Raw genomic sequence first — 22,654 nt, 5'->3', positions numbered from 1 at the left:
TCCTGCACAGCTTTAGCATTTGCACAATTTTATGAGAACCAGTCCCATTACTAATTATTAAAACCATAGAATTAAATAGAAAGTATTTGCAGAGTGGAAGTGACAAAAGAGGAACTGACCTGAATGACTGAGTGGTTCTGGGGTTGTCGGCAGCTGGTCTGTTTAACAAGCTGACAGTAAATTTCATTCTGCAGCTCAGTATGTGTCAGGCAGACCTGCAGTGCTGTCTGGGCAAGTGACACGTGGTAATCAATAGAGGGTGCCTCCACAGGGACATTGATGAACAGCTGACAGGACTGTAAAAGGGTAGATGTTAGTCAATGCCATAAATACAGTGACTCTTCTCTGTCAATGCCATGAATATAGTGACTCTTCTCTGGTACTTTCCAGGACAGGTTTCCCAGACATGTTACAGACAATTAATGAATTCTTCTAAATAACCCTGAGAGGAAGGAGGAGAATAAATACTTAGTTGTGGCAACTAGAAAATTCACTCAACCTCCCCCAGCCTGAGGACCTCACAAGTCAGCAAAAGAATCGAGGGGGAAATGTGCTTCCTGCCTTCCATGCCTGTGCTTTACCTTGATAACACTCTCCAGTCTTACTGCTGATCTTAGACTTCTAGAGTACAAGAATCAAATTGCCAACGGCTTCACCATTGGTCTTACTGACACAACTGAGTTTGCCAGTAAAATGTGTTTCCTTCAATCCAACTATTGGAGAGGAAAGAGGAAGATAAGGCTAACTTTGAAGAATAAAGCCTCTGGGGGACACTGCCCCTAAAGCCAGATTCCCTACAAGAAAAAGTTAAACTTTCAAAGAATGAATGGCACCTAATACCCGACTGTCCTGCTGTAATTAAATGACCCAGCAGGCCTGTCTAAAGCAACCGATGGTGACAGTAAATGTTGTGACAAACAACATGACCAAACAGTGTTGCTGACCCAACAACAGAGCAAAATAACTGAAAGCAATGCAACATCCCTTTAAATACCTTAAAAAGTTTCAGAGCTTCAGTCTGTAGAGCCTCTGATGGCAGAGTGGTGAGGGATGTGTGCAACCCATCTTTACTGTAGCACAACATGGGATGTTTCCACAGAGGAGAATCTGAGGTAGCAGATGGGCAAAACCATGCAGTGTTAGAAACAGAAGAAAGATAACAGTGTCCACATTGAAAAGGAGCCTTGCTGAAATGGCAAAGCACCCGAGGAAGAAGCACTGCACTAGACATTTATCTTTGTTGCTACTTCATTGATTTCAGCAAAGTCTGCCATGAACAAGGAGTCACCAGTATTATTAGCCATCAGCAGAAAGAAGTATTGTCATCCGCAATCCTGCTATGTCAGAGCTTCTCATCAGCTGGATTCTGGTGAGAAACTGCTCAGCTGTGTGTTCAGAGAGACATAAACTCTGCCAGGGCAGCCGCCTGTAATGGGGGTCTTTGTTAGTGCAAGTCACTACTCAACAGTAAGCAAGGTTCACACATAGGCCTAGGAATATGTGAGTGTGCAGGAAGAGAGTCTTAAGTAGAAATACATATGTTAATACACATTTGAGAACATGGTGCATAAACATACATGAATGAGCAAGTATCAAAGATGAGGAGGAACAGATGAGCATGGATCTATGTGTGAGGGTTTATACGTGCAGAGAAAGGAACAGATGTGAAGGCAAGTGTGTATTCAGAGGAGAGAGCATGCGTTTGTATGGTCAAAATTCCCAGGAAAGGAAAATCAGGACCAACAATAATAGGAAAAACTAAAGCTCCAGTTCTTTATTTTAATTTGAATTAATGTTACAGAAGTTTCAGATGCTTTAATAAATGATGTGACAATGTGACGGACTTGTCTAGTTTCACTACAATGTTTGTATCCTCTCGGGAGATGTTACTGTGGAACTAGGGGAGAAGGACACTGTATCATATGCCATTCTACTGAGAATCCCTGTCCCTCACCTTTGGCTGGATTAAACCCGGGAACTGAAGTTACCCTTCCTTATGCTTTGCGACCATGGAAAAGAGTTTGTGGTTTCTACTTACTAGGGTCTCCCTCTGCATCCAATAGTTTTCCAATGAGTTGTTCATATGATGTGCCCACCGTGGCACTACTGCTACCAGCTGCTACGGTCAGATGGTACAGCCAGGTATTCTAGGCATAAGGATGAGAACAGTATGGGTCAATTCAGACCTTGTTTTCCACAAACAGGTTCAATATGTATGCCCCATTTGTTCACTGACACCAAAAAGACTCTTGCTCTCCAAAAAAGACTGCTTTTTTTACCTTCTCCTGTTTTGTGCGAATGAGTAAGTATGTGGGACTCTGGTCCTGTGGGTGAATAAGCAGTGTACAGTGGGATGAAAGAAGTCCTCCACCAGTGGCTTCATAATCTTCATCAGAGTCACAGGAACGGTCTACTTCTTCCACTTTGGACTCACGCATAGGCAGATGCCCTAGGGGACACTATAAGGAGGGGAAGCAAGTTAGATAAGTATAGCTCATCTCTCACTTTGGACAGGGAACAATGGGAAAGAAAAGCCAGGTCAAAATGTTAGCAGTTCTGTAAAATGTAGGGAATAAATGACAATTCAGAGTTTAACTAATGTAATTAGATAATCTTGCATTTCTATAGAATCCCTTCTTCATCAACTAAAGTATTTACAAACTGTGTTCGTACTATTATTATTTTTCTTGGGAGAGCATCTACATGTCAAAATAAGAATATGCAAATAAAAAGATGGTATTTCCCACAAGGTACTATTTCCTTCCCTTTGCACTTGTCAGTTGTGTTTACATCATTGGTTCCACAAGGCAGGATGTGTTTTCTGAGGGTCAGTTGCTCAGTATCTTGAGCCACTGTTTTCCAATCCTTGTCAGACTTTCTGCTTACTACTGGAAAATAAGTACTTTTAAAGTTACATAGATAGGTTCAGACAAACAGAGGATATCTGCTGTGCTAACTCTGGAGGTCAGTCCCAGGTATGAGTCACAGTATTCCTTGATATTCTAAAACTTGGGTTTCGCCATCACCAAGACAATGTAATGGACCATTGGACCAAGCTTCCAGAAATGGAAGCACATTACACCAATTAAATTACCTCCCTCTTCCCATATTGTTGTTGCTACTTATTTTCATGACAGTATGCAGAGTATATCAGCTGCTGTATAAAAGTCTGCTCTAAAGGCTTCACAAGACCAAATGGAGAAAGTGAGAAACAAGATATAGGGCGATCTGAGAAAGAGCAGTCACTTGCCGCCTTGTGGTTTAACCTGGCAGGCAGCTAAAACAACCACACAGCTGTTTGCTCACTCCCCCACCACGCACAGTGGGATGAGGGAGAGAATCAAAAAGAAAAAGGTAAAACTCATGGGTTGAGATAAAGACAGTTTAGCAGGACAGAAAAGGAAGATGATGATGACGAGGATGATGATAATAATAATAGAATATACAAAACAAGTGATGAACAGCACGGTTGCTCATCATCCAGAGTTGACGCTCAGCTAGTACCTGAGCTGTGCTGCCTCCCAGCCAGCCCTCCAGTTATATACTGAGCATGACATCATATGGTATGGAACATCCCTTTGGCCAGTTGGGGTCAGCTGTCCTGGCTGTGTCCCTTCCCAGCTTCTTGGGCACCCCTGCTGCCTTGTGGCAGGGCAGCATGAGAAGCTGAAAAGTCCTTGACTGCTTGGCAACAACTAAAATATCAGTGTGTTATCAACATTATTCCCATCCTAAATCCAAGGCACAGCACTATACCAGCTGCTAGGAAGAAAATTAACTCTATCCCAGCCCAAACCAGGGCATGTCTTTTAAGTCTTTTGTCATTTTAGCTTTAAAAAAAAAAATTAGAGAAAATGTTGATTCTCTTTGTGGAGCAGATGCTGTTAGAAGGGGAGAAGTATGGCCAAGGAAGAACTTGAAGCATGAGACACAGAAGCAGTAAAAGAAAAGAAAGTGTCATGAGAGATGGGAAAAGAGAGTTCAGGAACAAAAGGGGAAAAGAAATTACCTTATCTTCATGATTTCGATAGTAGTAGAAAGTTTTTCCAATCAGTGCACACCAGACCAGCTTAGAGTGACCATGCTTGACCTGTGAGGACGACAAAGAAATATATGGTTTTTAACATCAGCAGTGTGCTAGAACTATTTTCTAGGATTTCAACTTTCAATTAAACTCTGCCTTAAAACCTTGCGTATATTATTTGTTCTATGCTGATATGAACAAATACATCCAGGGTACCACTTCCAAAAGTAGATAAGTACATCCCACCTAAGTAAATGGGACATAAGTGCTTATGGAAATGGGTCTGAGATTTTCTGAAATATTTTACTCATTCATAACAACCCATCATTTCTGTATCCTGAAATAAAATATTAAGAATAACCTTTTTAAGATTATAAAACCAAATAATTTCATCTCAGCAGGAAAAGACCAGTCAACATGTAGACTAGGGAGCTGTTTCCTATTGCAGACGAACAAGCTTCAGATGCAGGTTGTCTTTAGCCATCTTTAGATGTTGACCAGAATTACATTAAAAGATTCATAGTAACTTGGTATACAAAACTTATCTACGGAAATGGCATCAAGCATAAGAATTTTCAGCCATTGCACTCTGTACTAATGCACATGCAGTCTGTTATGATAGAAATAAATGCTAACCTGGAACCATACAAGCCATTTCTTTGAAAGTCTCCTATATCACCAAGTCAAGATCAATTAAATGCGGCATTTAACAGCATTTCCTGGTTTTTTTGTTTTGTTTTGGTTTGGTTTTTTACTATGACAGGCTGTGAATTCTGTTGAAGAAAAGCATGCATAAGCTAGATATTTGTTATTACTTACTATTTGACAAAGTCAGTATCTCTCAGTAGCCTTGTTTGTCCCATTCCTTATCATTTATACAAATGTTCCTCTCTGAAATACAGAAATCTACTGCCACTTTTCTTTCTTTCCCCACTTTTCTAGGGAGTATTAAAACACTAATTTCTTGCTGACATTTACTGCGCAAACCAAGAAGCTAGTACACTGTCAATACTGAGCTAAACTGAATAAAGTAAGAAACAGCATTTTACCTTGGTGAGCCAACCTTTCACAGTAGGCTTAGCATCACTGTGAGGAACACCAACAGGACTGGTCACTTGCACTCTCAGGATACTCTGTAGGACATGAATCCATTCCTCCAAGATGTTGGGAGAATCTGCTGTCAGGAAGTAGGTTCTCTTTTCTGTCATGAGCTGGAGGAAAAAGGAGTGAGGAAGTGTAAGTCTGCACATCTGCAATCTTTTCTTCAGCTGCTGAGTTTCATTATCCCATACAGATTTTTTTTTTTGATGGTTCAGGAGGGATTTTTTTGGGTAAGGAAAAAAGGTGTTAACCCCCAAACCCCAAGTGAAAGAACTGAAACTCAGATAAATCACATTCTCGTGAGCTGTTCTGTTGGATCCTGTGGCTTTGTCACCTCTCATACTTTGTTGTTTCTCAGTGCTGCTGCTAATTTTTCATTTTAAAGATGACTACATAAATGGGGATTTTGCTGCCCTCACTTTGTATTGCATTCTGCCTTAAATAGCTTGTGACTTTTTGACAGGAAAGTTGCTATGAATTTAATAGTATTAAGCCTAAACGACTTCAGTTCCATAAGGGCAGACAGTAGCTCACAGATCAGACCACGTGCCTTTCAGTCAGAGTATGAGAGAAACTTTACTGCCACCTTTATAGTGAAGTCCACTAACAATAACGACTCAAAACTGAACCCAGTGATGGGCTAACTTCTAACACTTCGGCAGTTGAATTCTAATAGGAATCCAACACTTCAGATCCTCCAGACATGTAAGGTCAGGCTGGAGATCTTGTGAGAGGAGTCTTTCAGAAAGAGGAGATCCTAGGTACTATCTTGTTTTAATTATTCTAAGAATCACTTTTCTGCACAGATTTCAAGCTCTCAGTCCTAACCGCAATAAAGGAATGTGCTATGGTGTAAACCAAAACAAAAATAAAGGAGAATTTCTTTCAATTTCAAAAAGCTGCATTTGGGTTACAATTTAGCTCTTTCCCCTTTATTAAACTAACTGCCTGGCCTGTGCCAGGAAACACAGGGGCCAGATAAAGTTAGCTCACCTCAACTAAGACATACAGTGCCATTCAACTTGAAATAAATGCTCTCTCATCCAGCCAGGTTATCTGCAGGAGGAAAAAGCAACGCTTACCTGGAATGTTTGAGACCCTTCACCTCTGACAATTTGGCACGAGGAATTCAGCTCCATCTGTCCTTGTGGTTTGCGGATAATGTCACTCTGTGGAAAGAAAAGCAAACAACTTTTTCAGTAGAAAAAAAAATACTCTAAGACCCATCTGAGTTTAAATACAGCGTAATACGCATGTGCAGGTCGGAGTCTGCATTCACGAGCTGGAAAGGACAGCTGAAGATTGCCAGGCTGAATATGAGACAGTGTGATCCCATTGCAATGATAAGCAAAAGTCTCCTCAGTAGTGGGAGACAATATAACAAGGGCAATGACGACAAATACTGTCTCACAAAGTTCAGATTGGACGTTGGGGGCGGGGGAGGGCGGGAATCAAAACAAAACAAAAAACCCAATCCTTTCTCACTGGAAGGCAATACAACACCAAACAGGTACCTAGAGAGTGGCTGAATTTCCACCATTGGAAGTTTTCAAGATTCAGCCAGAGAAGGCCATGGGTGGTTTGATCTACAGCTGGTGACAGTCCCTCTTCAGTGTATCAGTTGGACTACAGTCTTCCAGAAGTCCCTTCCAACCAACAGTCTAAATTCTGTATATTTATGAAATTATTTTACATATATATATATACACACACATGTATAATTTGCTTGTGAATTTTGATGGATAAACCTAGTATCAGAAATAAAGATGCACTGTGCCCTAAAGTATATTTTTGTCTTGTCAGAATATGACAACAACTGAAAAAATAAAAAAGTTGAAAATAAATCTTCTCAATATTCATGACTTGTAAGCAAAGATGTGTATATACATGGAAATACTGTGTAATTATGCAGGCATGGAGGGAATTGCTGTATCCAGAAGAAAAACGTATGGAAAGTGGATATCCCTAAATATAATTCTCTGCAATGTAGCTAAGTACAGCACAATAATGAAGGCCGATAATACACGTATTTTATTGTATATACAAGTTTTGAGTACATACTGCTAGAATTTTTTAAATAACATAACTTCGTTTGAAACAGTTGTGAGTTATAAGAAGTATTTGGAAAGGTTTGAAAGCACAAACACGCTCTCAATATTGTTTCATTGACCATTTTAAGACAGCATCTAGCATGAAAGCTCGTTTTCAATTTTACTCTAGTTTTCTAATACCTCCATGTCCATGTGGGAGGATGAAAAATGAAAGAACCCAGCTTTCTTCCCCCTGAAAGTTGTAGTTTTCCTTAGAGTCCCATATACTGACTGATGAGTATGCATCTGCATTTTCCTGGTATTGTAATTTATTTTTCCTTTATTTTCATCTTAAACATGACCAAAGCTGGGCCATGGTATGCCTCTTCTGCTTTTCATCATCTGTACAAAGTTAGCCAGTAGGTGTCAAGCTTCTGTCCTTATGAACAACCTTTCATCTCCTGGAAACTGCCACAAGGAGCTTCCCTGCCTAAGCAGAGACCCATGGTTGAACCTGCGGGTCAGACAAGGCTCTTTGGCAGGACATTTTGGGGGAAGCTTGCCCACGGCTGCCCACTCTGCTGGTGGTATTAGCCTGGAACTTGTTCTGCAGACAGCCTTTCCCTTTGCCTCCACACAGGAGTAAATGCATCCTAGTGACTCACCGGAGACTTGTAGTACATGATTTGTCTGTTTCTTAGAACAAACCATCGTCTCTTCCACATCTTCACCTGGCTGCCCATTTTCAGCAAGTAACCTGATTTCTCCATGGGTTCCTGGAAGGCAAAGAGCAAGGGGAAGAGGAGGTTATCTTGCACCTCTCAAAATACAAATGAAAGAGTGCTGAAGTCAAGCTCAGACATTTGCTGCATCTCCATCATTTTCCACTTTACTCTGCCAGATGGGAGTAGCAGCCATGCAAGGTCAGTGCTCTCTGCTCAACTTGGAGAGAGTCCTAAACTATCTGTGTTGCTGTAAATACAGCATTGTGGTGTTTTAGTAAAGAGGGCATCTGGAGATCATTTTGCTGATTGTTTGATGCACTGAAAACTTATTTGTCTTCCTACCATAGCAATGATTTTCCAAATAAAAGTGAAGGCTGGCTCTAAGTCATGATTAGACTCCTGTTCCTTGTGTGCTTGATCTCTTACATTCAAGAGTACAGAATTTAATGCTGGCCTTGTTTGAGCTTTTTTTTTCTAGGCCAAAATACTCTATCCTTTCTCCTTCCTTCCTCTGAATTTCCAAACTTGTTTTGTCACAAAAATGTAAGTTAAAGTAGAATGCTACTACAGGAAACCAGTACAGGTCATCAGAAAAGAATACAGCAATAGATGCTTATACTTTTATCTAACCACGTAACAGAAATTGCACCTTCTATTGATGCATCAGATGATAGTGTCTTTTGATACAAACCAGCTGGACCAACAGCCCAGTCTATCACAGCATCACTCTCCAGGGGATAACTCAATATATTGTAATTACACTTTTTCTGTTTCAAGGCCAAGGCTCTGTTTGCATCCCTTCACAACTGTGAGGTAGGAGGACTTACAGTGCAGATTCCACCATCAGTGGAATAGGAGGATGTTCGCTGTAGCTTATGCTCTGGCTCTGAATAGTCACCATCCAAGGAGCAGGCATCAGGAGGGATGGCATAGTCACTCTCGGAGCTCAGTGAGGACATAGATACACCTGTTCAAAATAACAAAAGCATGAGAGTCATGGCTAAACAGAAGCATGCACTGAATATTGCACACTCTGAAAAAGTCTGAGTTCACCATTAAGGCTTTTTTGTTCAAGAGCAAAAAATCAGATCAGACCTTGGAAACTCAAATCCCATTAACCAAACTTCTGAGACTTTTTTTTTTTCCCTAAGCAGACAAGTAGTGAGAGTGAGTTTTGGATACAAACAGTGAAATAAATTTGTTGCTGAATAAAGAGAGATTAAAAAAATATTTAAAAATAATAAACCCCCCCCCCAGATTTGTTACCTAAAGCACAGACATGCTATTTTCAGTTTGGAAACATCCATTATAAAGCCTCAAGCTCGTTTCATTCAAACTAAAGTAAAGGCTTCCTCACCAGCTATGGGGCTGTGCTTTTGGTGAATCTCCCATCGCCAGTCCATGGCAATGCACAGACACATCAGCCAATGCATCACAACAGAAGTTATGACTACCTGAAATGGGATTCTATTTTATTGACTACCAATTGTAATGAAAATTCCACTCAAGGATCCAGTTTAACCTTCCCAGCAGTCAAGAAAAATGGTCCTAGCCAGGACCCAAATTTCCTGATGTGTCTCAAAGATAGGAAAGATTTGTTTACTGGTCAAGAAATTATCAGCCAGTGACAGAGACGTTTTCTTTAATGTGTCAGTAATAGCTTGCTACCAAGAAGCCACAGAAAAGCTACGGATGGCTTCTCTGGATATGTGATGAATTTGGGAGATCAATCCCTCCCACAGTCTTAGTTTAGCAATTGCCTGGGAGGATATCTACTGGTGGTAAAAGCCCATCTAAGAGGGCAGGTTTCTATTGAGTAGCTGTTGATGTCTGCACACTTTCTGGGAGAAGTCCTTAGTAGCATCACCAAGGCTGAGCATTTGCCTGTCACTGATGATGCTGTTCAGGATATCTTGCCTCACCCGTGAGGACAGAGTTCATGCTGCTCAGTAGCAATACTCCTGCTTTACCTCTCTTCATGGCACGAGGGCTGCCTGGCATGCTAGCTTTCCTGTTCTCAGATCCAGCAGTAGAAGTCCTGAAGCTGGCATGGGAGCCACAGTCATCATCAGAGCCTGAAGACTCATCTAAGAAAGGCACGTTGCTGATCTGTGTGGCTTTCTGGAAAACAGACCTGTATGGTCAGCGTGTGAGGGAACAGTTTTCCCAGGAGAATCCCTGCTCAATGAGGAGACAGAGCAATCATTGCAGGCCCTTCATTTTCACACTGCCTTGCCCACTACTGTCCCAGGGCTCCTCATTTCCTCCCTTTCTAGTCTGAGAACTTCCAAGCTGGACTCTCTAGCCTGACTTGTTTGGGTCTCCTCTGGTTACACACTCCTACTGTTCCACAAGCCTTGTGCTTCCCCATTAGCTCTCAAGAGCCCTCTCCCATTTCATTCTCTAGGCTACACCCACTATCACCCCTAGGTTTCTACAACCTCATAGTGCACACTGCAGCTTCCTGGACCAAAACTTGCTGCAATGTTCTGTATTCCTAAATACATTTATCATCTGCTACTCCTTCTGCATTCTTTTGGTGTCCAATACTTCCTGGTATTCTCTAATTTTCTTTCCTTCACTGCACAGCTTCATCCCATTCTCTCTCAAATTACTGGCAGCCCTGGACCATGCTTTTCATACGAGGAAAAGTGAAGTAACTCCTTACCCCCTTCAGCGTAGTGTAGACTGGCACTGTGACATTTCTGTAGATGAGACAGGTAAATGGCCCAGAAGTTGAATGTGAAAAATTGGAAACTGGGAAAAATCAGAGAGACAGCAAGAAAAAAAAAATACAAACTGGTGAAAAGGAGGAGGTTTTAATGGAGAGATACATCTATGCGTGTAAGAACTTATGTAGCCTCTCGGAACATCAAATAACAGAGGACTGCCATCCTGGAGAGTTTGGCCCCAGAAAGACCAGGGGATGTGTTATTAATTACATACAACTCCCAAAGAAAGCTGCAACACTTCCTCCATTTAGCCTGTAAAACATCTCACCCACCCTGTGCTCCCCATGGTACAATGGCAATCCAGTGCACCATGTCCAAACAGATAAAAGCCATAACAGAGAAAGGCGATGGTGAATCGCAAGACTAAAAGCAGGTCACAGACATGCAGAGGCAGGACAGTGTCAGTGAAAGTGATGGAGATAATGGAGTCCCTGAAGATGTCATTGAATGTAGGGGCTCAAACAGTCCAACACCAGCCATCCCTGAGATCAGATATATCCTCCTTTCTTCCTTTCTTTACTGTGGCTATCTGCAAAATCAAATTTACTTTGAAAACAGGCAAGGAAATTAAGAAATGTGAACAGCCAGAAGCTCAGGTACCACACAATCACTGTAAACTCCCTCTAAGGATGGATCTTGTCTAGAACTTACAGCAGCTGGAAGTATCATTCACCGTGGCCACTTCAGACAACCTCATGCCAGACTTGGCCACAGCATAGATTCGACCCTCCTGGAACAATAATACCATGAACAGCAATGGTCAGACAAAAACCTGATTCCTGCAAAAAGAAATGCTCGTGTCACAGAATCATATCACAATCACACCTCTGGGCAGGAAGGAGAGACTCTCTAAGAAAGATTGCTCTGTTCCACCAGATGTTGGGTGAATGACCATTAGTGGAAATGTGCATCTGTGTGCGATTCCCTGAATCACAACAGACTTCGCTTATAAATGCTACAGAGATGATATCCACAGACTGGAACGCCTACATGCAATTATCAATAAATGACTATATTACAGCTTGGAAAAAGCTGGGTTTTTCCACTTTATGAACAATGTATTAAAATTAATCAAGAACAGCCCTAAAACAGGACAATTTATCAAGTCACCACCTGCAAAGGATTCCCATTCTCTTATAAGGGAATGAAAGAAATGCCTGGAATGATCTTGATAAGCCTGTGTCTCAGTTATAACAACACATGGAGCTTTTAGTTCAAAAGGATCTCCAAGTGCTTCACAAATTGATAAAAATTCCAAGGGGGGAACCCAAACCTGTAACTAAATGCAGTGTTATGACTAAGCCATCCACCAGTCTAAAATGGATAAAAATCAAAGGTAGCAATCCTCTTGCTGCTCCTTAAAGCATACAACCAATCACTATCAGATAACACACACAATACAAATACATTAAAGTACTGCAAAGTCAAGTACACCAAAAAAAGAAATGATAGAATTAGCATTTTCTGTATGTGTATGCATTGCAACTTAGTCTCTAATGAAATATGTGCATTTTTTTCCCCCCAGACACTTCATATTCAGGGCACATAATGGACATTTCTTACTGATTAAGCTGCTACTTAATATTCTACTCATGCTTTAGTGTTTGATATACTTAAATTTGCCCTACCTGGGTACACTTATTTGACTCCAGTCTGAAGACAAAATAATGGATTTTTGCTGTGGCGTTCCTGACAATAATACTGCAATGCTTCATAAACATTAATAAAAAAAATTACAAAAAACCCTGGGAGGAACATTGGTGGGTCCTATGGCTATTTTCCAGAAGAGGAACTCAGGCATAGGTTCTCTGAAGTATCCTGTATCTTTGGGCTACCCATTTCAAGATGTCCAAGACTTGACTTTTTGAGAATTTAGCATCATATAACACTGTTTGTAATAAAAACAACTGAATACAGTTGCAGCAGAGAAGTTCTCAGCACTTCTGTAATCAAATTTGCTCACCAAACTCAAGTTAGACATTCAGAAGGTGTGTGTAGATATGATTATCACCTGTGAAAAATTTAGCTAAAGGGACTAGAAGAACCTTACATGAGAAGTCTAGATCAGATAAAAGAATAGAAGCCAATCTGAGATGTGTTTCCCTTCTTCCAAATGAGTACACTGTTCATATCATCTTTCTGACTTCTGCAGCAAAAAAGCCCAGACATCTTGAAAAATGCAGTTTCTTTTACTACACTATCCAGCTTCATCCCCAGCACAGTTCCATATTATGGACTGAAAGAAGAGAGATTCCTTTGGAAAAACAGCTGTGATTATACTGGGGTTTAAACTGGTATCATAAAGGGCACAGCTAAAGATCACAAATAATATTAAGTTTTCATAGAAAAAAATTATAAAACATGAGGATTAACAAGGAGTGCTTGATTTTGCACCTTCAACAAACCATTTGTTTGCCTAAGATTTTAAAAAAGCAAATTGAAAATAATGGAATTATCTCTATTGATAGTATATTGATTTCCACCAAGTTTATCAGTTAGATTGACATATTAGCAAACAATCCAACCATCTGAACTAACAAGTAACTGAAAGTGATAATAACAGACTTCTCGCTCACGTGAAGTAAGCAACAGGACACGTATATTCACTTTACCAAAGGTTTTCACAAAATTTTCCTGATAGCAGAAGTATATCATGAGGGAGGAATGCTGAGATCTAATCCATGTATCTATTCTAGTATTCACAGCTTCTTCTGACCCTGAAACTATCTGGTCTGATCCATTCATTCGCATTTATGACTCACTTCTATCTTAAGCACATGACTACAGAACTAAGGATTAACTTTTGATGACCCATAGGGATAAAACACAATGCAGCATCTCTTGAGTTTCATTTTTATTCCTATGTTTTTTGAGTACTATTTTCTTCTACGGATTTTTTTTTCCCTTATAAAGAGAAAAGAACAAAAAAATTGTCAGTGGAACCAGCATGCCCCATGATCTGGAACTGTCAGACTAGGTGGTTTAGAAATGTGACTGACGTGCACAGGAAACAATTGCTTGAGACTAAGAGCTGTTGTAGCCTAACTCAAAGGCTACAACACTACTCAAAGATAAGCAGCACTTCTCAGACTGTTGTCCTTTCATTTCTTACCCATGATGGGAATCTGTGCAGCGGTGGCGTGGGAGGTTTGCTTCCTGGGTCAAGTATGCCAGCTTCAGAACTCACAGCTTTTCTTTGCCCTGAAGATAAGTGGTTGATTTCCTCACATGGTCCAGCTTCTTCCCTCACCGGGTCACGTTCTGTCTCCATCTTCTCCAGTACCCCATCATCATCATCAATGTCTGTCTCCTTCACTTGCCCATGGCAGACTGGAGAGTCTGATATGGGCTGGAAGGTGCTAGCTTCTAAGCTCATTACACGATGGAAAGAATTAGCCCCTGGCTGTGGTTGGCTGTAATGTCTCTTGGCTAGTTGGATACTGTCTCTTGGTGTATTGGGAGTTCGTATTTTTGGAAAGGTCATACTACTGCCAAGACCACATTCCCTCCCTGGACAGAAGGAATGTGCTGTAACAGCTGATGTTGACACAACCAGGGGTGGCTCAGCAGTTTGGAGACGGCCCTCAAGCATGCTCATTATTTCTCCTGAGGAAGAGGAGTCTAGCCGGTGGGAGCGGAACCTGGCACTCAGATCATCAGAGAAGCGGGTGCTGTCCAAAGCCACTTGTTGCAAGGTGCTCACAGTGCTGTGGTTTCCTTCCAAAGATGACTGAAAAGTGAAAGCCTCAAGGATTCTTGTGGCCTCAGCTGGAGGGTCCAGTGACGTGGGATGAGAGCACCCTAACCTGTGTTCAGAATTTACGGCTGGGAATACATCTTTCTCTGTGGAGAGATTCCAGCTTGATGGGTCAGACACGAGCTTCAGCGTGCTCTGCGAAAGCAGAGATTTATCCTCTCCATCCTCAGTAAAGGTGTCATTGGCAACAACTATGTTTGCTGTAGAGAGGACATGTTTGGTAGGTCCTGTCTGACACACCTGTCTGAAGCCAGGTGCAAGGAGCACAGATTTTTGGTTTATCTTCTCAGCAAAAGAGGCCTCTGATGCTCTGGGCTTCAGAGAATTACAGCTCCAAAGAGATTCAAAGGGAGGAATGCTGGTCATATCTACAACGGAGGAGAACATATGGTTAGGGCATTCAAATGTTTTACTGTTTAAATTGTTACTTGCTAGTACAAGTTGTTCATGTCAGTTGTATTTCAATAGCACCCTGGCCTGGTTAGGACTATACAGAATGGTAAGGAGATGGTGGGGCACAGCTATAACAGAAGTGCTTATGTATTTATAGCTGGGAATAGTACAGAAGAGACAAATAGGAAATGATTAATTGCTGTTTCTTACAAAAGTGGAATTAAGGGGTGCCTAATGAAATTATCATGCAGTGCATTTGAAATTTACAGAAGGAAGATTTGGGGTTTTTTTCAGACAAAAAAGGAAACAGAATGCTGTGGTATCTAAAAGATAGGCCAGAAAAAATTATTTATCAGTGGTACAAATAACAGTTTAGATGACAGAAGTTCTCACCTAGGAACTTCCTAAAACACTGACAGCAGAAGCTGGAAGGGTACATGGAGAGAAGGACAGCTCTACTTGCAATATTTTCTACACTCTTTCCTGAAACATCCACAGCAAACCAGGAAACAGAATACTGGCCTAGGCAAGTTTTCAAGTCTTACTCAATACAGCAATTTTTACTCTTACCTATCCATGATTATGTCTCCTCTTTTAAAACAGTCATGAGAAGGAAGTGCACCTATCCACACAATACTTTGTCAAAAACCATCGAAGTGGCCAGAACACTGCTTAGTGTGGCTTTTGACTTTTGATTTAAACCATCACATAAGCTGGTATGCTTCCTCCCATTCCCAGGGGCTAGATGAGGCTTCCAGCATATGTATGGAGACCTTCATAACCATCACACCAACCACTGAAGTTACTCCCTTTTCAAGAATTTCCCTGGAGCTTGTTGCTATCCTTTTGAACTATATGACCCAAGCAGTGCTTTTTATCAACAACTTTTATAACAGTTACTTACATGTTTTTGCTGTAAAAACTTCTTTTTCTTTGTTTATTTTTAATCTGCCCCTTCAGTTGCTATATTAAAAGCTGATGTAAAAGGTAGATCCTATATTGCCTCCATCGTCTTTTGTCTAGTACCTATCCTCTATAATTCTTCTACTTTCTTCCTTTCTATAATTACTAAAGACTATCTCTGTTCTACAGGTTCTGTTGAATAGCAGCATTAGGGTATGAGAAAGTGTGGATAAAACTTGGAGTGGCAGAGGATGTTACTTCACTTTATAGTTTTGATTGACCTTGGCATTTATATATTGCCTGACTGAAAAGAACCAAGATGCTTTGGAAATTGCAGAAACATGGGTGAGTGTGACTCTGCACAGCTATGGCTGAAAATGCTGCCTGAACATAAACTCTACAGCCACTGCTTAACCACTAATGGTTTTTACAAGGAAGTAGAAACAAACTGAAGACACAAAGTAACAGAAGGAAGGGCAAACAGCAGAATAAATCACTGCTGATTGTGGAGAGGATGAAACCAGCTCTTGCAAACACAGCTCAGAAAAAGACAACCATGAGAGTCTGACCTTGGCACTTGAGTCCCAAGGAACTGAACGCTAACAAAGCTATTCCTAACGCATAACACCGGCACAGACAAATCCTGGCACATATTTTCCCCTGCCTGAGGTAAATCATTAGTGTAGACTGAAAAGAGGCCATTCATTTTAAATATTATTGGTATTTTTGCAGCTTCCTAAAGGTGACAGGACATGAAGCAGAGAAAGCTGTTACTATTAGCATGTCAAGCAAAAAGAGATTTATCTCTCTGCAGAGGCCTCTGAATTCAGCCTGGCACAGTGAGGCTAGTGGGGGATAAGAGGAGCGGGCAGAGCTGTTTACTGCCCAGAGAGTTGGGATCCAGGGAACACTTAATACCAGATTATTAACGCAGCTTACCAGCCATTCTCTTTTTGTAAACAGCCAGAGCCAGAGGGGATGAGAAAACCCCAGTCATAAAGCATGCAGCTAGAAATGTGGTGGGATTTAGAAGGAATTTTGCCCTATTCCCTTGCTGTGGAGTGACAGGAATGCCAGAAAGACTTCTGCAGGAAAGAAATGCCCCTTGCCTGCATACTCAGCAAAGTTCTGGAAACTAGCTCATCTTACTGTGAGCAAACCAAGCTCATAAAAAACTTCTAAAAAAAACCCCACCAAAACCCAAAACAACCCAAACAACAAAAAAAAAAAACCCAGGAAGAAAATGGTTAAAAGAGAATTTCCTCTTCAAAACGTGTTGTGATGAAAGGCGCTGATTTCAAGCCCTGGAGACCAAAGTTCTCCCTCTATCCACTAAAAAACAAGAACCACAAAAGTACAAGCACTGTAAGCAGGTTACTCCAACCCAACCTGATAGCACAGAGGAACCCAGCTTCTAAAGGCAGACCAGACAGCTGCTGCCTTGGCCCGTTCAGTGCTCAGCTACCCAACTCACATGCCAGCAGAGGTTCTGTGGGGATAAGGGTAATTCACATGTGGAGGTGAAGTGAAGTACCTCAGTGACTTCTACCCTGCACCACTTAAGTGAATGGAGAGATTTGCCATGTATTTCAATGAGTGTTTCTAATTCAGGAGCTCAGTGGCTTATTTTAATGGCAAAAGCAGACTCTGAAAAAAAGGGGTCTGTGTTCAACTGCTGGTGGGAAACCAATTAAGAGTTTTTAAGGCAGGTAAGCAACATGATTTCCATCTGCAAAATTGATCCACTGAGGAATAGAGCAATTCTACTGCTTGCTGGCACAAATGCTAATTTCTGACAAAGTTAAGAATACAACCCAGGAATGCTGACTTCCACTCTTGTGGTGGTTACTAGGCTACAATGCCAGGTGAACACATTTACCTTGCAATGTATCCTGAAGGGCTTCAATTTGCTCCGTCAGCCTCTGATTACAGTTTTTCAGGTGGTAATTTTCTAGCTCAAGCTATGAAACAACAATAATAAAAACTGAAAAATAATGCAAAACTGTGTGTGCGTGTGTTCCACTATACAGAACATGTCTTCATTTTTATTACATTGAAGTGTCTGAACAGGAAAAAAGGATGGATGAGTCTACCAGTACCTTGAAATCCTTCTCCTCAGCAGCTCCACTGGACAACCCACTTAAACATTTTGCTGTGCTTTCTCAAATAGCCTCTGTATATACTATTCACGCTTTTCAAACTAGTCTTTTAATTTCCTTCCCTGCTATTGCTTATCATTTATTCCTGTTCCAGAAATAACTGTCATGAAAGAGACAATCAAAAAACTATTACCCAGGAGGAGCATTTTTCCCTCTCACCCTGTATGTGGTAAAAGGAGATCCCCTGGATCCAGGGTACCAAAGAAAAAAAATTAATTAAGGGTGCATTTACATTTGCAATTAGCGCATGAGTGATTCTTTGCAAATTTGCCTTATATCTTTGCTTGAAGTGTTTCAGCATACATTCTTAAATGCAGCAGTGGTGCACCCAAAGAGACTTCCCTCTTGATGGAATCAAAGTTGAAATTGCACCTGTGGAGCTATCTAGAGCAATCCATTTGCAACACAGATGAAAAGTCCTTCGGTTGGCAGCGGTCTACCTGTGCATGGTATGCACCTAGAATCAGCATCTGGCATGAACTTCATTGCCAGTAAAGACACAATGTGAACCTATGGTCCTGGATTCACAGCAGGTCACACTGTCAACCCCTGTGCTTCCTCCTTTGTGCTGCACCAGTCAATAATGTAGATGCACCTTAAGTTATCTCATACAGGAGAATGAAAGGCAAGTGCAGCAGCTCAGTGAATTGTCTAGGCAATTTAATGAGATTACAAAGTCACATTATAACACAATTAGCGCATACAAGGACTACTTCTTCCAACTCCAACAAATTCCCTTTCTAGCATAAACTGGGAAATCTATGGCTTTAACTTGGAATAAAAGGGAAAGACCAGATAGCCCCACTCCCAGTTGTAAACTATTACTGCATCTTTAAAACTGTGTGCTGACCCATTGCTATCTCTCAGTTTTTCTAGAGGGTATTGAATTAGGCCCAGACAGAGGCATGAGTCCACAGGATGGATGGGAGGAAGAGGTTAGACATGAGAAAATGCTGGGCAGTAGGAAAACAGCATTAGTCAGAGATGGCAAATTAAGGAAGAACAAAGGACATGTGTTTGTGTTAAAGCTGCTTTGTCAGAAAAAAAGACAGAAACTGCACCCAGAGAAAAAAGGGAAAGGCAGAGGAAAGCTAGGTGAAAGCCACTTGTGACTAGTAAATCTTCTTCAGAGACTGCTTTCAGGAATTACTGACTTCAGTCATTTAAGTTTGCCTAAAGCAGTAAGTAGCCCTCAGTAAGAGGGATGACCCTAGCTCTGCAACTGAGTATATGTTGGGCCAAACAAGCAGAAAGCCTCTGTGGCAGATCAACTGTCCTCAGACTATTGTCCCTACAGTGCAGCCACTGTATCTAGTCATAGGCCTTGAAACCTGGCAGCAAGCTAAAGACTCACCTCTCTCAGCTTAAACGTTACCCACTCTTTGATCTTGGCAGCTTTCTCTTGAACAATTTTGGCTTCCTCAGTCCTCAACTGTTTCTGTGCAAAAAAAAAAAAAAATTAGATGCATTAGTAGAGTACAGCTAACTGTTCTCAGAAAGTTACTGCATCAGGAGTGACTTAAACATTGAAGGTCCCATTCCAGACGTAAGATTTAAGACTGCTATTTGGATACTATTATTTAGCTGGCCTCTGAAAAATCAAGCTCTAAGTTGTCTTACACAGTCCCTGGAGTCAAATTTGGAGGGTTGTTTCAGGAGTTTGTTGTGGAATAGCAAAATCCAGCTCAGGTATTGATTGCCCACCTATCAGTTTCTTTTGACTACAAACTGCAACTTTTCCTGTTTTAGATGGTTTTGCAGCATTGCTGTTTGCTGTTGAGCATCTATAGTATTCCCTCAGCCTACACACACACACATATTGTTGGCTGAAGTTAATAAGAATTAAGCAGTGCCAGTAAGTGATTTATAAAACAGTGTAATTCTTCAAGCAAAAGGGATTCAATTGCCGCAAGTACAAATATAGAGTATAGACTTTAAAGGTGCACGAGATGGAAACTAATACCAACAATGTATTTAACACACACACACACACTACTCTCATCAAGAAAGTAAATTAAAAAAGAAACCCAAACAAAACCACAAACAAGCAGACTCAGGGTAAAAAAGCTCCAAAACTCAACTTTGAAACACTAAGACCTACTATGAGGTTTTGAGATGGTGTAAGTGGTTGTATGTTTACATATCCATTAAAACGGGTTCTAGTACACACAAAGGTGTCACGGGAATACTGTCGATTTGCACAATTAACATTTTTCCCCAAGTATCTGCTTGGGCAATATTGCTACAACATCATTTTTGCAGCTGTGTTCTCTCAGCTACATTTTTTTTCTTTTTCTGGCAATTTTCTTTGAAAGATGCTGGATTGATATGATCACCTGAAGCCTTCTGTTCATCTCCTGTGTGGCTTCATCAGAAGCAATATCACTGAAAGCTCTCCTATCTACATAATGATTTAAACAACTACAAGGAGAAATCAGTTCCAGGAGCAAGGAAGGGGAATATACTCTGTATGGCACATTCAGCCCTGGTTTCTCTAATTAACTGGACAAAAGTAATACATTCTGGTAGCAGTTGATGGTTTCCCTGCTAGATTTTTTTGTGTGTGATGTGAACAAATACAATTAATTATAATAATAAAAACATCAGTGCTTCCTCCTCATTCCCTTTTTAAATTTTTCACACTGAAGAGTAAGTTCACTTAATGAATACTATATAAATACACAGTAGACTGCAGGAAATTCCCCACATCTTCACATCGCTTTTAATCACCACATGCTATTCATCACCACAACTGCACATTTAAAAGCTCTTATTCAAATATGTTTGCTGACTTTAAAATAGACCTTGGCAACGTTATGGGTAGCAGTAACATTTATAGTTGAGCATAATGAAATAAAAGTAATCAAATCTGATGCTTCAAGAGGAGGATTTAAACAGTTTTTCTACCTGAATATGGCTCTGTGTGTTCCTAATCATCAGATAACAGCCTTTGCTGGAGTCTGAATATTAAACGTGCCTACTGGTCTGAAATGCTCTGGCACATATAGTGGATCCTACCATAGTCCTCTGAATATCCATCACATGTGTATTGCCTTTGAATCCCTAATGACCTGGACTTGTCTCAGATCAGGGACCAAGAGGTAAAAGATTCAGAATATTGTTATGGTACACGGTCAAGTGCAATGCCAAGATTTTATTCATGGTCCTAAAGTAGAATAGTGACATGACAACATCATTGTCACAGAGCTTAGTAAGCCCTGCCTCTAGGTAGAGCCAATTCACTCAGACCCAGCACCTGTAGATGCAGTTATTGTGCTTTAAGATCCAGAAGCAGTTAGGTTCTTTGCATCCCATGCTATTGTGTGGTCCAGACATGACCTCAGTGTTCTCTTATTAATGCTCTGAACTCCACAGCTCTCCTCATCCCAATGAAAATGAACAGGATGCCTTACAGGGACCCTCAGTGACCTTCCAGTGCTGCCACTGTCGCATCGCATTCTGAAACTAAACCAGTGACCCTGATAAAGAGTGTTTCTTGTCTGAAAATGTCAAGCTTTGGCTTTCATTTCTAGAATCTCATTTTGCCTCTTGTTGCTAGAATAAAGAGATTTCTACTAACAGAACATTTTTCCCACTTCTGTGTGTTGATTTTAATCAAATCACACCTCGCATTTTGGGGTAAATCAGAATTTCTTCCATCTCTGATTGCAAGAGCTGCTTCCAGACCTTGATCATTACTGTAGCTTCTTCCAAACACCTTATTTCTCTTCCAAAATGCAGAAATGTCATCTACATACTGCCTGAGCAAGCTGGCCTAGGGAAGTGACCTGAAACCCAGAGTATTACAAGGACTATACTTGGTCTGAGTAAGGTCAGACAGCTTGCCAATCTATTTTGCCCTTGAAATAGGTGACAATTAGTTAAATGCAAAGTGTATCTCAAATGACAAGGGATTTTACACAAAAAATACTTCGAGCTATTTCCATTTAGAAGTAATGTGCTTAGCAACATATAAGAATACCTCATTCTTATTATAAAGAGCATAGGGCAAGGCCTTTACTAGAGCCAAAATACAAGCCCTGCTGTCCTTCCTTCCACTAACTGAGAATGGAGGAGACTAAGAACTATCCATACTGGGAAACAGCTGCTCTTTTATAATGAGGACATCTGACAAGATATGAGCTATGCTAAAGGCTTGCTGAAGAGCACATGCCAAGTCACAGATGGACTACATAATGATTTTGCAGAGCAATCTATATGCTAGGAAGTCAGAGAAATACTGTGACCAGACTAGCATTACAATTCAGGGTCTCAACACTAACTGAACACTAACATAAGGAAGTACTTTAAGAACATTGACCAAACTGCTACAGTTAAGAGACAAGGGCTACTGAGGCTGAATGGATGTTTTTGTCTGAAAAGAGAAAGGAAGGAGAGAATCTTGCACTGAGCATGGCATCATTTTACGGCTGATCTGAAAGCAACCGAGAGGCTAACATGTGATGAAGACATAATCCATGTCTTTGAAACATACATTACAGAATCCCTCCAACTCATGAAAGCTACAGGTCTCCCTGTAGATGATATCTTTACCTGTTTTGCTAGCTGTGTCTCCAATCTGTTGATCAGATCTTGCTTTCCTTGCACTGTGCCCATCAGCTCTTGATATTTCCTGTGCAGAGTGCTGTCTGATTCACCAGTCTTCACATTGGCTAGTTTTATCTTCTCTTCCATAACTCTGACCTGTAATGACAATCAGAGGGATTGTCAACCAAAACAATGGAAATGAAGGAGCTGCTTGTTTAGTGGTAAGACCCTAACTGAGAGTATTCATATTTCTGAAGTCGGGAAAAGAAGGAAAAAAAACCT

The 22,654-nt window shown here is 40.8% G+C and overlaps 1 protein-coding gene across 4 annotated transcripts in view; it reads right to left on the bottom strand.

Annotated features, from left to right (window-relative positions):
- Positions 1-22,654, bottom strand: part of PLEKHH1 (pleckstrin homology, MyTH4 and FERM domain containing H1) — a 57,998-nt gene that overhangs the window by 18,419 nt on the left and 16,925 nt on the right. For 3 of the 4 annotated variants that reach the window (XR_008577502.1, XM_054828897.1, XM_054828896.1), the window contains exons 4-19: positions 22,379-22,528; positions 19,179-19,262; positions 17,545-17,626; positions 13,725-14,737; positions 11,264-11,342; positions 10,549-10,637; positions 9,851-10,001; positions 8,708-8,847; positions 7,821-7,931; positions 6,208-6,294; positions 5,074-5,235; positions 4,010-4,090; positions 2,280-2,459; positions 2,039-2,147; positions 995-1,107; positions 120-296 (exon numbers count right to left, since the gene is read on the bottom strand). Coding sequence is in view for 3 of the 4 variants with exons in the window: in XM_054828897.1 (XP_054684872.1) it covers positions 120-296; positions 995-1,107; positions 2,039-2,147; positions 2,280-2,459; positions 4,010-4,090; positions 5,074-5,235; positions 6,208-6,294; positions 7,821-7,931; positions 8,708-8,847; positions 9,851-10,001; positions 10,549-10,637; positions 11,264-11,342; positions 13,725-14,737; positions 17,545-17,626; positions 19,179-19,262; positions 22,379-22,528 (2,808 nt within the window). In the remaining variant the exon portion in view is untranslated. Of the gene's footprint in view, positions 1-119; positions 297-994; positions 1,108-2,038; positions 2,148-2,279; positions 2,460-4,009; positions 4,091-5,073; positions 5,236-6,207; positions 6,295-7,820; positions 7,932-8,707; positions 8,848-9,850; positions 10,002-10,548; positions 10,638-11,263; positions 11,343-13,724; positions 14,738-17,544; positions 17,627-19,178; positions 19,263-22,378; positions 22,529-22,654 lie in introns of those variants that run through there. The other variant, XM_054828898.1, reaches the window with a different exon arrangement.

Source organism: Grus americana, chromosome 5 (assembly GCF_028858705.1).
Source record: "Grus americana isolate bGruAme1 chromosome 5, bGruAme1.mat, whole genome shotgun sequence".
Lineage (NCBI taxonomy): Eukaryota > Metazoa > Chordata > Aves > Gruiformes > Gruidae > Grus > Grus americana.
This window is presented reverse-complemented; position numbering and strand designations above follow the sequence as displayed.